At 40.5% G+C, this 15,746-nt stretch overlaps 1 protein-coding gene across 2 annotated transcripts in view; it reads left to right on the top strand.

Moving 5' to 3' along the window:
• Positions 1-1,076: 1,076 nt before the first annotated feature.
• The window catches only part of srpk2 (SRSF protein kinase 2), a 108,729-nt gene continuing 94,059 nt past the window's right edge, over positions 1,077-15,746 (top strand). For both annotated transcript variants that reach the window (XM_050073365.1, XM_050073366.1), the window contains exons 1-2: positions 1,077-1,153; positions 1,404-1,470. In XM_050073365.1, coding sequence (XP_049929322.1) covers positions 1,138-1,153; positions 1,404-1,470 — 83 coding nt within the window. In that variant the 5' untranslated portion in view covers positions 1,077-1,137. The remainder of the gene's footprint in view (positions 1,154-1,403; positions 1,471-15,746) is intronic.

Here is a 15,746-nt window from a genome sequence, read left to right as displayed (position 1 = left end):
AAGGCTAAAGGGCTTCTAGATAATCCATTAATGGGTCGGGATTGGGATTTAGTTTGTTTTAATTAGTTAGATGGCTCATTTTGTAGCTCAGGGGCATTATGTGCTATAACAACAAAATGATCTACTCTCCCAGTTTATTTCTCCAAACAGTTTGTTGGTGTATGCATCATCATCCTCTACATGCTAAAATCATATTCAAATGTTTTGTTTTGTTTTGTTTTGTTCATTTTATAGTAAATTGACTTTGTTCTTAATGGAGGCATCTTTCCATCCTTACTTTGTTAATATAACTGAGTGAACTGCAAGACAGAAATGAACAAAAAGCAAAAAATAGTTTTCATTCAGGAATGAAGGCACACAGATATTCATAAAGACATACAGCCTTTTCAATTTTGCAGCATTTTACATATTTTTGTATAGAATCGTCTCATTTAGAAATGTAAGAAATATTAGGCTCATTTTTGAAAAGTAACATAAATGTTTTGACAAAATAATTAAATTATTAAGTCAAACAAAACTGAAAAAAGTCCCAAAATCCCCTATCTCGAGTGGAATAGTAGAGCTCAGTTTGCTCTATAATTGTTCTGGTGGAATAAATCTGAAGAAAGGAGCAATTCAGTTGAAATGTCATCATTCACCAGAGCATAGACAGTCAGACTTAGTGCCATATATTGGTTAGGAGAGGAATAAAAGGGGTTGGGGCATCTTTATCCCAGGGGCCATTTTACCCCATGTTACCCTACTATAATCTGTATTTAAATGACAAATGACGTGCCTTTTTTGACTGTAAATGAAACAAAATAAAATAAAATAAAATAGAATAAAATAAAATAAAATAAAATAAAATAAAATAAAATAAAATAAAATAAAATAGAATTGAATAAAATAAAATAAAATAAAAATGAAATAAACTAAAATAAATACTTGAGATAACTGGACTGAAGAAAGAGCAAAGTGCAAAGTGGCGCAGGTCCTCGCAGGACTGCACGCGACTCCCGCCAGAGGGAGCGCGTGTCATCTGAAGGCAGAGGGGTGAGTGTGTTTTTGGTTTCTGAGAGACAGAGGGAGAGAGAGACTCCGGCTGCTGCCGCTGAGCTGCCCGCTCCTGCCGAGCTGCCGAGGGGAAGAGGAGGAAACATGAGCTCCAGGAAAGGTGCGTATCCCTCAGCCTCTGTAACTTGACGATGCTCCCACACTCCTGCATGTATTTAATATGAACGGTGGCGGAAGTTGCGCGTGGAGCTAACCCACGGGGGCACGCTAAACGACGCCAAATGACCCGTGCCAGACAGCTTTACAGCCTTAATGATGTGTGTTTGTTCTCCCTCCCCGTCCCTCCTACACCCTTCCCCGGACTCGGACGTCGGTCATGCCCGTGGATAAACACAACCTCACCCCGGCAGTGATGGCCATCCAGGCCAGAAAGAGGAGGCCGAAGGGGAAGAAAGACAGAGCGGGTCACCATCGGAGGTAAGCAGGGCGGCGGCGGTGGATGACTGAGCGACGTGGTGAGAGTGAAGTGTTTGTTTGCCGGGGTTTGGTTTGTTGGCAGCCGGTGCTGCTCTGTGTGACGCCGGGCGCTGCTGCCGGTGCGTCGGCGGTATAGACTGTGCGCACATATGGCAAAAGGCGTGTATTTTCAGCACACAGACTGGCTGCTCTGGAGTGTGGGAAGTTCCCATTTACGTTAGGGGGACTCAGACTGGGAATCTGGACGATGAGGACCCAACTTGAACATTTGCATCCATGGCAGCCCACACCTCCTCAGCTGTATACCTTAGTTTCCTCCACTAATGGCCTCTTGACTGATTTCTCTTGACTGGAAGGAGGTGTGACAGATGTGACAGCCTATTTCCTTGGCCTAGGCTATTTGGGAATCTCTCACATGGTGTTTGATTATGTAACTTTTCTTGAATTTGTAGGAGCATTGTTTCCCAGTGTGTGTATGTCCATGGTTTTGTCAGACAGTCTTGCAGGAGGAGATGCATGTAGGTATTTCAGCGTGATTTCCCCGGCGTGAGTGGATGCAGCCGGCTGGAGTGTGAGCAGCGCAGTGGCTCTGTAAAGTGCATGCGAATTGGAGTGGGGAGAGTGGGGGCTTTTACTTCATGGCATGATGCTATTGGAGCGACGTCACCGGCAGCCGAAGAAGGCATCAATTAGGTGATACCAACGGTGTGACCACCCCAGGGGGCTGCTCCTCGCTGTCTGCTTTGGGAATGTGCTGGAATTCCCAAACACATAACACACTGAAATACAGCAAACAGACATGTGCAAAGAAACCCAATTCATAACGACAGCTACTCTGATATTCTGCCTTAAACATGAGAGCATGGTGCCAGTGATGAAGTGGTTGCAAGTGCAGGATTTTCACCTATTTCATCCCCCAGAAGCAGCTATAAATAAAGGATGAATCCGGTGGTAGCTCTGAGATTGGCATGTTGTGGCCTTTTGCCCAGTGTATGCTGGGATATATAGTAGGGCTTAACTCTGGTAAGGATTAAGAAGGCAGAGGAAATGACTAACAAAATGACTCTTGGTTCTAGATTACTCTTAAGGATATTCATAATGAAATGGGCCTGCAACGGTTATTTTCATCACCACAGGAATTAATCTGCTGGTCATTCTCTTGATCGTAGATGATTCATTTGGTCGTAATGCAACATGGTCAATTATACAGCAATAAAATATGTAATATTATGTATTATAATTATACATCATTTGTTTCAGTTGTTATTATCTGACACGCCCAAGCCTCCATAGTCAATATGTGTGACATTTGATACTCAGTTTCTGTACCCCTATGTTCACCTTTGGGGCTACCTCACCTATAAAGGTGTGTCTCCAGCCTTACCTCTCCCCTTTTTGCATGGGAGAGGTAGGCGACATTGTTCTTGTAGGAATTTCCATGTTTAAGTGTTGTTAAGCTATGTTTATAAGTTCATTTTTCAGCCTAAGCTTACTGTATAACATGCTAACATACTCCTGTGTCACTTAGTTTGTGTAGGGGCAAGGATTTTGTTTTTACCTATTGCTGTCAGTTGTACAGGAATAAATGGGAGATCGCCTCCAAAGATATTTATGGTCTTGGCATCTTCATATCAACACAACACAGACAACTGGTTACATTAATACACAGTTTATCACTCTGAACATATTTGAGAAGCTGAAACCTATTTTTTGGTTGTAGAATGTTGAAACAGTTGCCATTTAATTTTCTGTCGATCCACTATTGTCTCAGCTGCACTACGAAGCAGATTACATAAGCTCATCATCTACGTACCGGGCGCTTATCCAGGTCTGGGTCACAGTGGCATGAGGGCAAGCGGACACACCCACACACACACACTAACGCTCTCTTTCTCTGTCTTTCTCGCTGACAGTTGGCATCTCTTACACACGCTCAATTTTAAAGAAAGAGTTCATTCATTCTTAAGGACTGTGATCTGCTTTGATCCACAGTCGCGCCCAGCCTCTGCTGAAGGGCTTCGCACAGCCGAGGAGAGCTTTGTGTTCAGAAACCACAACAAACACACATGCATACACAGTCACACACACACACATTTCCACCACAAATAGACTTCACATTCAGAGCAATGTGTACTTAAGTGGAAAAAGGATCCAGTCAGTGCATTGTCACTTTTGATCTGCTCTGATTTAAGCTGATTCCCATGTTTGATCTCAGTCATTCACATGAACACATAAATAATTCCCGGCAGTCATGCTAGTTCTTACGGTTACCAAAAATGTGTGCTAATAAGAGTAAAATAATCAGGTCTGTTAGGGGTGTTTAGGGCCTTTTAACTGCAATGCACATTTCTATAACAGCTTTAATTATTCACATACACACGAGATGTATAATACAGATTGTTTTTGTCTTCACTGCTGTCTTTTAGAGTAGGACTTTGATCTGAGTCGCTCATTGCACAGAAGTGATTTGACAGGTTTTTGTTGTTCATGAAGAGTGGCTACTACAGCTGTTAATTTTTGTTTTGATTTCCTGTTGATCAGGTTTTAATTACTGCAGGTAAAACAGGTACAGTGTGCAGAAATGAGTGGCATCTAGCAGCGAGGATTGAAGATTGCAACCGGTTGAAATTTCTCTCACGTGCTAAGCCGTAACTCCTAGTTAGGATTCCTGTAGTGCCCATTGTTGAAGACCCAGTGATTAAACCTGGTAGAAACACTGACTATAGCATTTAAACGTTACAGATCAGTGTTTCTCTGTTGCCGTTTGGCATGTCGGAGACGGACTGCTAGCCTAGCACCTGCTAATGTGTGCTCTCCTTTTTTCTCTGATAACTTAAGATCCAGACATTCAGGAGGTTTTTAACACCAGCTGAATTATCCACGGAGGTCTGTTTCACTGAATAAAGCAGTGTCACAGTTTCCGATGCTCTTGTCACGGAGAGGCTTTTAACTACAATGCAAAAATGGGAATGGCCCTATCTAGAGCCAGTGTTTGGTTTGTCCATGCTGGGCTACTATAGCAACATGGTGGTGCAACATGGCAGTCTCCATAAATGAGGACTTATTTCCCAATTAGATATAAACAGCTCATTCTAAGGTAATGAAAACATGAGGATCTTTCCAATATATCCCCCTAAATCCTACACGCTGAACCCTTAAATGCAGTGCTCTTGTTTTATAACAGCTTTTATTATCCAAATATACACGAGATGTCATGCCTGTGACCTGAGTCACCTGTTAAACAGAAGTGATTTAATCTGTTGTTTTTGTTGTTCATAAAGTGTGCCAAGTACAGCTGTTTCATTTTGCTTTGATTTCCTGTTGACCAGGTTTGAATTCCTGCAGGTATTTAGCTCCTTTTGTCGTTTGGGAAATCATGAATGCAGGCCCATGAGATGCATCACTTACTGGGCCAAGAGGGCTGAGATTAATTTGATATTTTGTTTTCTACATGCAGTATTTGGCAAGCTTGATCAGTCAGTTGACACTTTGATCCAGACTGAAATATCTTAAAAAACGGTCTGGAGGATTACCATGAAATTTTGTACAGATATTCATGTTGCCCAGTGGCTTAATTCTGCTGACTTTTCCTGCGGTGTCACCAGCAGGTTGACATTTTTGGTTTGAGTGAAACTTGTGCAGTACCTGCTCAGAACATGCCTGTTTGGACTTTACCAATTGCTTGACCACAGGTAGTACTGCTTGTAGCTTTCAGCTCATCCAAAACACATGGGAGTATACTCGTCATTTGCTAACAGCTACCTATTTCAGAACAGGCAGGGATGCATGATATTGGATTTTTTTGCCGATATGCCGATATGTAACAACTCATTTGACGGATAACCGATACAGATATTGATATATCCACTGTTTCCATACCTAATTTTAATGATCATCAAGTTACATTTGTAGTAGAATTAACATCATATTATGCACATATGCTCTTATTCTGGTGGCCTACTAGCAGATGGAATATGTACAATACTTTTAATGTATGTAATTATCTTTCATTGTGCAAATTGAGAAAAAGCATGTTGGCCGATATTGATGACGCGCTGATATTATCCTGCATCCCTAGGACCAGGCTATTTCCAGGAACAAAGCGTAGCATTCATAGTTGAAATGTTTGAGCTTGCGACAGTGTGAAATCTCCAGTCTCTTTCTCCACCTGTCCTTGAATGTACTATAGCAAGCGATGGAGTGCAAGCTGTACCCAGCATGCTGTTTGGCGTTGTAAATAGAGGTAACCTCTCAATACACTTCATAGTTTGTACATAACACACTACTACTAAACATGTCCCGTATATGTCTAGAGCTTGCCCTTGACCGTGCACTTCCTTGGGTCCTCAGCAGTACAACTGCCAAGTCTGAAGTCAACTGGGTGAACAGTTGTTAGATATTTTGACCACCACTTGATGGGTTGTCATTTAATTTCCCACAGATATTCACGGTCCCTAAAGGATAAATTCTCCTGACTATTCTTGATCCCCTAACTTTTCATCTAGCGCCTTCATCACATCAGAATTTCTGCTCTGCAATTGATTACTGGCATCCTCATCAGCTGCAGTGAAGATATGAACCTGTATCAGGGTATTAAACGTGGAACCACAATTTAACATCATACCCCACAATTATGATTGGATGAGGCAAAACTATCCAATTTTAGATGAACGCACACTGACCGTTATTTGTTCACTGAATAATTATAAGGGGAAGATTGATCAATCATCTTTTATTTATCACATGTAGTATCAAAAACAATGTGACTTGTGTGTTGCTGATTCACCCTGTAAAAAACTGCATCATTTGTGAGGGAACACATGCTCTCTGTTGCTTTGCTTTGTTGTTAAGGATAATTTACGAGCAGTAGATCCAGTCACATGTTGGAGTGCAACTGGATTGCTGAGCGGAGCAAGTTCGTAAGCCAGTAACTGATCTACTGGCCTTGCAGCTACAAGTCTGGTCTTCAAAGCCTTTTTTTCCCGCTTTTATATCTCCTCAATGTGCTGACCAAACACCACATACCAGGCTGGAGCAGTGCCAGCAAAATCCAAAGATACCAGTTGTGATTTGTAAGCACGGTTGTGCTTGGGTATTATTTTGTTGGATTTCACACAGTGGTAACTCTCTCTCTCTGTGTGCAGGTATAGATGTGCAGGGTCTGTAGGTGGAGTAGTAGGAGATGCTTTGAACTTGGTCGTGGCCGAAAAAGAAAGGTTCATACTAAGTTCACTTTGATACACCATCTCTTTTCATCGTCCAACTTTTGCTCTTGTGGCCCTTTTGAAGTTCAGGCTATCGCCTGCATGTTGTAACCCGATCTTATCTCTTTATTCCATCGACAGATTTGTCGTTTTTTCGGTCTGTCTAGCTGACCTGAACAATTGATATTGTACAACATGTGTGAGTAAGTCAGTAACTGTGTGTGTTTAAGCGATACTTAATAGGAATTAAGGTGTTGAAAGCTTACTGGTATACGACCACCAAAGATGCTGTGTATGGTCCAACAGGTTTAGACACTAAAGCCAAGCATTGTCTAATAAAAGTACCTATTTTTGCAGCATCTCTTACACCAGTCACAGTACACAGTAGTAGTTCATACTATTTTATAAGGCTTCAGCTACTCATTATTTTGATCAATTTGCTAATTAATTTCGCATTTATTTGTTCTTGTCCATATCTAAGTGTCAAAAATGGCAAAAAAATATCCAACACCATTGCCCTAAAGTCCTAGCCTGGAAATCCAGACCCAAATCTAGAAAGATTTAGGGTCTGGCCATGAGTAATGCAAATGGCCCAACTCGAGGGGTGGCACCAAGCATGCATTTGTAAATATCACTGCACACAATTGGATAATATTACGACCAATCAGAACAATACACGGGGTGACGTATATGCTTAGCTACCAGCGGAGCTAACTGGTAGATTAGACTCTTGCAGTATCTGGTCGGCAAAACAGCAAAAGCGTCCTTCTTGCAAAGGAAAGATTCAAGCACCGTCTTCTGTTCCTCTTTTAGAGAAAAAGCCAAGTCTAACTCGTTCATTGTAGCGGCCAAAGCCGTTTCAAACAACTGGTGTTCATCCGTAGCCATCTTGCAATGTTTACTGACTGATTCCGGACTTCGTCGTCGCAGCGCTGTCGTCATCTGTTTAGCTCGCCTCTGGCCCGCCTATATCAGATACACCGATGTGATTGGTGCAGCTCGGCTCCAACGGCATGGGTAATGAGCATCATTACTGATTGCCAGAGTGACTCGCTGAGCAAATTCAAATTGTGCTCTCGCGAGAACTCTGGATTTCCAGGGTACTAAAGTCCAGCCTGAAGACATACTTGTTTTTCAGAATGACAGATATTCAGTTAACTATCACATACGACAAAGAAGAACAGCAAATCTTCGCAGTTAAGAGGCTGCAGCTGGATAATGTTTGGCATTTTTGCCTCAGAGATTCATTTAACAGTTAATTATCAAAATAGCTCATGATTTATTTGCTGTTGATCAACTAATGAATTCATCACAGTGTCCATTTGTCTCCACTTCCTTTTTAGTTTGACTCATAAGGGAGAAACTCATGCACCAGTGGAGCAAAGTGGCAAGACATTAAAAAATGCATGTTGATACCTGTTTTAAAGGTTTTTATTTGATTTTGTATTCTTGCCTGTAGCAGTCGCTTTTATGGACATGTTTGATTTTATCTTGTGAACTAAAGAGTATCCTGCAAGTAGTCAGATGATGATTCACTAAGTCATCTTAACTTCAGCTAAAAACCAACAACTTCTGCAACCAACTAACTTTGTTTCAGTATTTAACATGCAAATACAGTGTGCATTGACATCTCCTATCCTCACAGTTTGTTGTATCTCTGCCATGCCACTTTGTCCTTTGTGGGAACTGTTTAACACACACCAACAACACACGAGTGCTTTGCAGGTTGCTGCAGGAGCTGCACCACACAACACTACTTTTTTCTCTGACAGCATTATTTACTGACAGATCATAGCTTTTACACCTTCTCATTTATTTCTCACTTTGTCATCTCTCCCTTTATTGAGTTTGGGCTGTCACTTGAAATAAATGGGCCACAATGACCTTTGTTGTGCATGTTGCCATAGAAACGCTGGCTGCATGACTCTAGTAGACCAGCAGCAATAATAACAGAGCAGAGCGAGTCACAGAATGATTACAGGCAAAGCAATGATGCAGTAGTTTTTAGGCATGGGAGAGTAAAGTTGTTACCTATGTAACGACTGCACAAGTTTTCTGTACTTGGGGCTTTTGAAATAATGTCAACATAATCCTCAGTCCTACATGCACCGGGACACATAACTTGGTACAGAATACACATTGTGCAGGGCTGCCAACTCTCATGCGTTGACCCTGACACACTCTCAGGCCACACATCCATTTACCCATGCTGTGAAAAACAATTAAGGCTAATAATTGATAACGTTGCGACACAAAAAGAGGATACTTACAGTTCACCGACCACCATAAAACACTTCGGTCAAGCTAGCTGGCACTCAGGTTTTGATGCACATCAATTTGTTCAGTTACAGCACTGGTACTTGGAGCAGCTGAAAAAGACAAAGAAAGCATTTCAGAAATAATTGATTACACATTAGATAAATCTGAATATGTGACATCACCACGGAGGTCCTAATATGATTAAAAAAAGTTTGCTCATTAAGTTTGTGGAGAAGCTGCTCAAAATGTTCCTATGACCACATAAAATTTGAAGTACTTTCACTATGCACATTATCGTAAAGGTAGAGTCAGCTTAAATGAGCGACTGTGGCTCAGGAGGTACAGCAGGTCGTCCACTAATCAGTAGCTCCCCGGCTCCTCCAGTCTGCATGTCAAAGTGTACTAGGGCAAGATTCTGAACCCCAAATTGTTCCTGATGGCTGCGCCATTGGTGTGTGAGTGCATGTGAATGGTTTACTGAGTAGCAGGTGGTAGCCTCGGCCACCAGTGTATGAATGAGTGTGCAATTGGGTGAATGTGACTTGTAGAGTAAAAGTGCTTTGAGTGGTCGGAAGACTAGAAGGGTGCTGTACAAGTGCAGTCCATTTACCAAACGATATGAAGCATTGAAAACGTCCTCATTTTTAAATTCTCATAAATGAAATGAATGAATGTTTTCCTTTTGAGGTTTGATGTCGAGGCCAAAGTACAGGAAATGGTGCAGAAAAAAAATGTTTTTGGTACAGTTAAAAAAAAAACATTGTGCTTGTGTTATTTAAGATTACAGACACCTGTGCATGCACACAGGAAAAAGTATTTTGAGCCCTGCTCTGTAAGTCGACCCAACTGTTTCCAGCCTTGATTAAAGATCAAATGTTTGATTGCCTTGTTGAATACAGCCTCTAAATGTGTCTATTTTTCATATTAGTCGCTGACAACTCAGCAAGTTTTAGTGGCTGAGGCTTTGCTGTGAATTGCCTCCCTAGATTAAATGAATCTGGAACAACATATCCAAACAAGCTGGGGTTGTGAGGGTGAGAGATATATAAGGCGACACCAGTATAATAGCATTCATTAGTCATAACTTTGCCAGCCAGAGCACTGGTGAGTCTAAATGCTAATATTCTTCTTGGAACATATATCTGTCAGCTAGCAGTGCCAGCCATAGCACTATGGACCTTTCTGTATAAAATGAGCTGACTCTAACCTGAGTAATGTTCCCACACATCGCACTGTAAACTGCATTGATTTTCGTCGGGGTTTTGCCCAGCCTCTAGTCTTTGACTGAAGATGAGAGTAGGCAGCCGGCTAGAACACTGTGCAGAGACGAGACAGGGTTTATTCACTGCTATCAGGCAGCAAGCTGAAGTGAGAGCCTGCCAAGACTGAAATCACATGTTGAGGTTTTACTTTAATGAATTCATGAAACTGAAGCAGGTGTGTGATGTATACAACAGACAGATGACAAATTAACGTTTGTCAACATACAAATATATACAAAATAACCATCACTTAAAACAATAATTTAACACATGTCCATACAGTGTTGTGTAACATTAGTATAGATTCTGTCTTGGGCATTTGTGTTTATTCATTCTACAGAATTTTGAAGATCATTTCTTGCCTTTATTTAGGTAGCAATAGTATAGAGAGATGCAACAAATGTGTGTGGTTTAAAATTGGCATCTTAACCTCTGAGCCCCAGAGTACATCTACAATTTGTTCAAAATTCAGTTTGATATGATATAGCACCTTTGTCAAGGTTTGGTCAGTAACCTGGTTGCACAGCCATTATGGAGGTACTGGGATGCAAACAACAGAATGATTTACGTGCTAACTGTTCAATATAAGCCGATTTTAGGATTTCTAAACCACAGAAACTAAGGTTGGAAGGTGATCTCTATGAACTTGCTCCTTCATCTTGAATGACAACCCGACAATTCTGCCTTCTATTTCCTTTCCTGACGTAGTGAACTACATTGTTTTTAATAAATGTTTTATTATAGCACACTTTTGAAGGTACATTTAAAGAAAAAAATTACAAAAACTACCGAAGTCTTGTACTACTGCAAGCTGAAATACTACTGAAATGAGATCAGAATCAAATATTAAGCCAAGTACACAAGAAACATCAGCTTAATATCAATATGCTTGCATACTATTAGGCTGTAAAATTAGTTGATAGTTGCTGTTATTAATATTTCACCTACCTGACAAGAAATATGCACAACAAATCCGAATAATAATAAAATAATAATAATAGCCTACATTTTATTTATAGGCACCTTTCAAAAGGCCACCTTACAGGCAAAGATAGAGTAAATAAGAGCAGATTAAAAAAGTCAACAAGATAAGGAATGAAGTAACATAAAAATATATATATATATATATATATATATATATACATAACATAGCAACAAATAAATAGTCAGCAAAACAAGTTTACAGTGAATTTAGAGTGCATCATAGCACTGAGACAGCACTAGTTAAAATTACAAATGATCTTTTGATTGCTTCAGACAAAGGACTCGTCTCTGTACTTGTTTTATTAGATCTTAGTGCGGCATTTGACACAACTGACCATCAAATTCTACTGCAGAGACTGGAACATTTAATTGGACTAAAAGGTTCTGCACTAAGCTGGTTTAAATCTTATTTATCTGATCGTTTTCAGTTTGTTAATGTTAACGATGAATCATCCTTATGTACTAAAGTTTGTTTTGGAGTTCCACAAGGTTCTGTGCTCGGACCAATCCTATTCACTCTATATATGCTTCCTTTAGGTGACATCATTAGAAATCACTCTGTTAATTTCCATTGTTATGCGGATGATACTCAGTTGCATTTATTGATGAAGCCAGAAGAAACTAATCAATTAACTAAACTTCATAACTGCCTTAAAGACATAAAACCTGGATGAGCACCAATTTCCTTATGTTAAATTCAGACAAAACTGAAGTTATTGTTCTTGGCCCCAAACAACTCAGAGACTCTTTATCTGGTGACGTAGTTTCTCTAGATGGCATTGCTCTGGCCTCTAGCACTACCGTAAGAAACCTCGGAGTAACATTTNAGAATTGAATTTAAAATCCTACTGTTAACTTATAAAGCTCTAAATGGTCAGGCTCCGTCATATCTTAGTGAGCTCATAGTGCCTTATTATCCCACCAGAACTCTGAGGAGTAAGATCCTAAAGTCGGTATTTAACAGGGAGCCAGTGAAACTGCTGAAGGACAGGAGTGATGTAATTGATGGGAGTTCTGGTGATGAATGTTATCAAAATTCTTGCCCTAGGAGTCCTGGTTCAGTTTGGCTAACCACTAATGCCTCCAGTCTTCTCTCTGATTCATAATATGTTGTGGCAATCTGTAGTACTCCATATGCCTTACTCAGTCTGACCAATTAGTGCAGCCAATAACACGGCAATATTGGACCTTTGTTGAGCAACAATAATCAAGACAAGTTGTGAGTTCGGTTTGGTGGCATTGTTTGCATTCAGTATCTCCAAAATGGCTGACTAGCAGACTGATGACATGCTATGGAAACACTCTATAAGAAACACATATCGCCTGTGTAAAACTACAGTTCAGCATTTGGGGAAGTTATTTGCTTTCTTGCCAAGAGTTAGATGAAAAGGTTGATACCACTCTTGTATCTATCTGTTAAATATGAAGCTAGCTTAGCCTAAGTTATTTTAGTTTAGCATAAAGACTGAATTTGCGGGGACAAATGGTTAGTCTAGCTCTATAAGTAACACAATCCACCTGCCTTCATCTCTGTGGCTCATGAACATCGCACAACTGCCCTGTAAAATCATAAATTGTATTTTTTCCAGTTTTTTCACGCAACTAAACTAATTGGGATCTGGCTCTGGATCCAGCATCATACTCAACATACAGAGGTGCACAGTTACCAAAATAACAAACTATTGCATTCAGGCAGTCTTTAGGATTTAAAGCCAAATAATTATTTATGTTGCCAGAATGCCTAAATAATCCAGGTCCAGGCACTCAAGGTGGTTTGAAAAATATAAAAGGCCTTTTTTTCAACGGGCTAAAACATTAAGATACACCAACGTGTATCAGCTTGTGCCCTCCTCAGGGTGTAGTGCCTTTTTTGGCAATAAGTTTTCCTCTTTTTTCTGAAGCATTTTCTCCCACGAGCGCCGTTGGTTTCAGAGACACCAGTGGTGCTCCTGCGACTTTTTTCTTTGATGATTATTTATGTTGGTCTTTGGTCACATGCAAGTGTAGTCAGTCTGCAGCTGTGATTAATGATCCTTTATTGATCAGCAAGTGGTGAGCGAAAGGTTCCCTGTTAATGAAATGACTTCATTCCCTTGGGAGCTGTGGATGTAGCTTTGGATGAACACCGGTGTCTTAGAGTTGGCCAGGAGTCCTCGTTTAAGCACTAAGCCATGATGGCTACTATGCAATGTACTATAGGTGGATTTCTACTTTTTATAAGAGCTAGGCTAACTGTTTCCCCTGGTTTCCAGGATTTATGCTAAGCTAAGCTAAGCTGCTAGCCGTAGCTTCATATCTAACAGACAAGTATAATAGTGGTGTTGCTCTTCTTGGCAATACAGTAATTAATTTCTATAAATCTCTGAGCTCTTTCAAAAAGTCGGGAGTTATTTTCCCAGTATTCACTGGCTCATTATACATTAACCCTTACTTATAACACCTGTGAGCGGAGTGATTTTACTGTTACAAGTCCCAGTGATGTTATACTCTATATCAGCACTCACGGAATGCCTCTCGTCCAATCAAATTACTCGGTCGGAACTAACTGTTGTATAGGCCTAAATAAATATCTATTTAGCTCTAACTAGGAGCTAATTTAGAAAAGAAAATTTTGGTTTGGTTATACTATACTAGGTACTTATACTATATTGACTGGGTATAATAGAATTGCATTACTAAAAAGAGACTAAAATACAATTTTCATTGACTAAAACTAGACTAAAATGTCATCAGTTTTCGTCGACTAAAACGAGACGAAAATAGTCATGGATTATTCTGACTAAAATAAGACTAAAATGCTCAGACTTTTAGTTGACTGAAACTTGACTAGACAAAAAAGAGTATGAACATGACTAAAACTAATAAAAACTAAAATGACAGTTTGACACAAAGACTAGACTAAAACTAAAATTAAAACAGGCCGCCAAAAACAACACTACCTACCATCATCTCTGTGGCTCACCAACAACGTGCAAACAACCTATAAGTTAAGGGTCAGTTGCTGTGGGCCATAAATTTACCACTTGGGTTGGTGGGTTGGTCTCGCTGATAGTTTTTTGAGCTGGTTTCAAACCTACATTACTGGAAGATAATTTTATGTTAGCTTAGGAGATCACGTGTCTGCAAAACACGATTTGCCTTTCGGTGTAGCCCAAGGAAGCTGCCTGGGTCCCCTGCTTTTTTCCCTTTATATGCTTCCACTAGGTAATATCATAAATCAACATAATATTAATTTCCACAGTGACACAGATGATACTCAGCTATACATTTCTACCGAGCCAACTAACTCAGAAAGCCTTTGTTCTTTGACCGCCTGTCTGGCCTCCATAAATCAGTGGATGAGCGAAAACCTTTTAAAACTGAATGATGATAAAATGGAGATACTTTTGCTTGGACCAAAACTGAAGAGAGAGGCCCTTTTTACTAAGCTTGGGAGTCTGGCTCCCCATACCAAATCTCAAGTTAAGAGTCTAGGTGTTATCTTAGACTCAGACTTGAGTTTTAAACCCCACATTAGTAAGGTGACCCAGACAGCTTTCTTCCATCTGAGAAATATTACCAAAGTGCGGCCATTTTTAACAAAACAGGATGCTGAAATACTGATTCATGCCTTTATCACTAGCAGATTAGACTACTGCAATGCACTTTCTACTGGCTCACTCCACAGCAAAATCTGTGGACCAAAATGTCCTGGCTTTCGACATGAACAAAACCAAGGAAATAGTAATTGATTTCAGAAGGCACCCTACCCCTTTGTACATCACTGGTGACTGTGTAGAGAGGGTTTCCACCTTCAAATTCCTGGCAACGCAAATTTCAGAGGCTCTCTGTTCTATTCAGATGTACACTGCGGAGCACACCGACTTGCAAAAGGAAAAAAAAAAACCCATACTGTTCGACTTGATGCAATCTCAGTCGACTGGGGGGTCTCCAACTGATGATTTAAATCTCCGACTTTCAAGGGGCCGCCCTGAAAATCATGTCGTTTTTCCAGTCTATGCTAAGCTAACTGGATCCAGCTTCATATTTAACATACAGGCCTGCGTTTTCCAAAATGACAAACTGTCCCTTTAAGACAGTCTTGAAAATCGTTATCCAAATATTCATTTATGTTGGTTTTTGGTCATAAGTTAGATCAGTCTGCTGTTGTGAATAATGACCCTTTATTGATCAGCAAGTGGTTAGTGAAAGATTCCCTGTTAATAAATTGAACTGAGTCCTTTGGGAATCCCAGTGGCCTTCTGTCTCAGAGCCACATGTCCTAGCCTGAGGAGTAAGCCATGATGGCTAGTATGTAGTGTATTATGTGACAGGAGGAAGGGCTCAGAGATTCAATCTTTGGCAGGCAGATTTGTACTGCTCAGCTAATAGAGCCTCCCTCATCAATACTGCAGCCTGGCTGGATGGAGCTGATGGCGGCGGGTGCTGAGAGCAGAGCATGTGAGCTGCATGTAGAGAGACAGAAAGAGAGGTGAGGGAGACGGAAAACAGGGGGGGGGGGGGACAGTGAGAGGCATGCTGAAATCTAGAGAGGTGGAGCAAAAGATAAAGAGTGAGAATAAGAAGG

The sequence above is a fragment of the Epinephelus moara genome, chromosome 20 (genome assembly GCF_006386435.1).
Source record: "Epinephelus moara isolate mb chromosome 20, YSFRI_EMoa_1.0, whole genome shotgun sequence".
Classification (NCBI taxonomy): Eukaryota; Metazoa; Chordata; class Actinopteri; order Perciformes; family Serranidae; genus Epinephelus; species Epinephelus moara.
The sequence above is the reverse complement of the archived record's forward strand: the minus strand, read 5'-3'. Positions and strand labels throughout refer to the sequence as shown.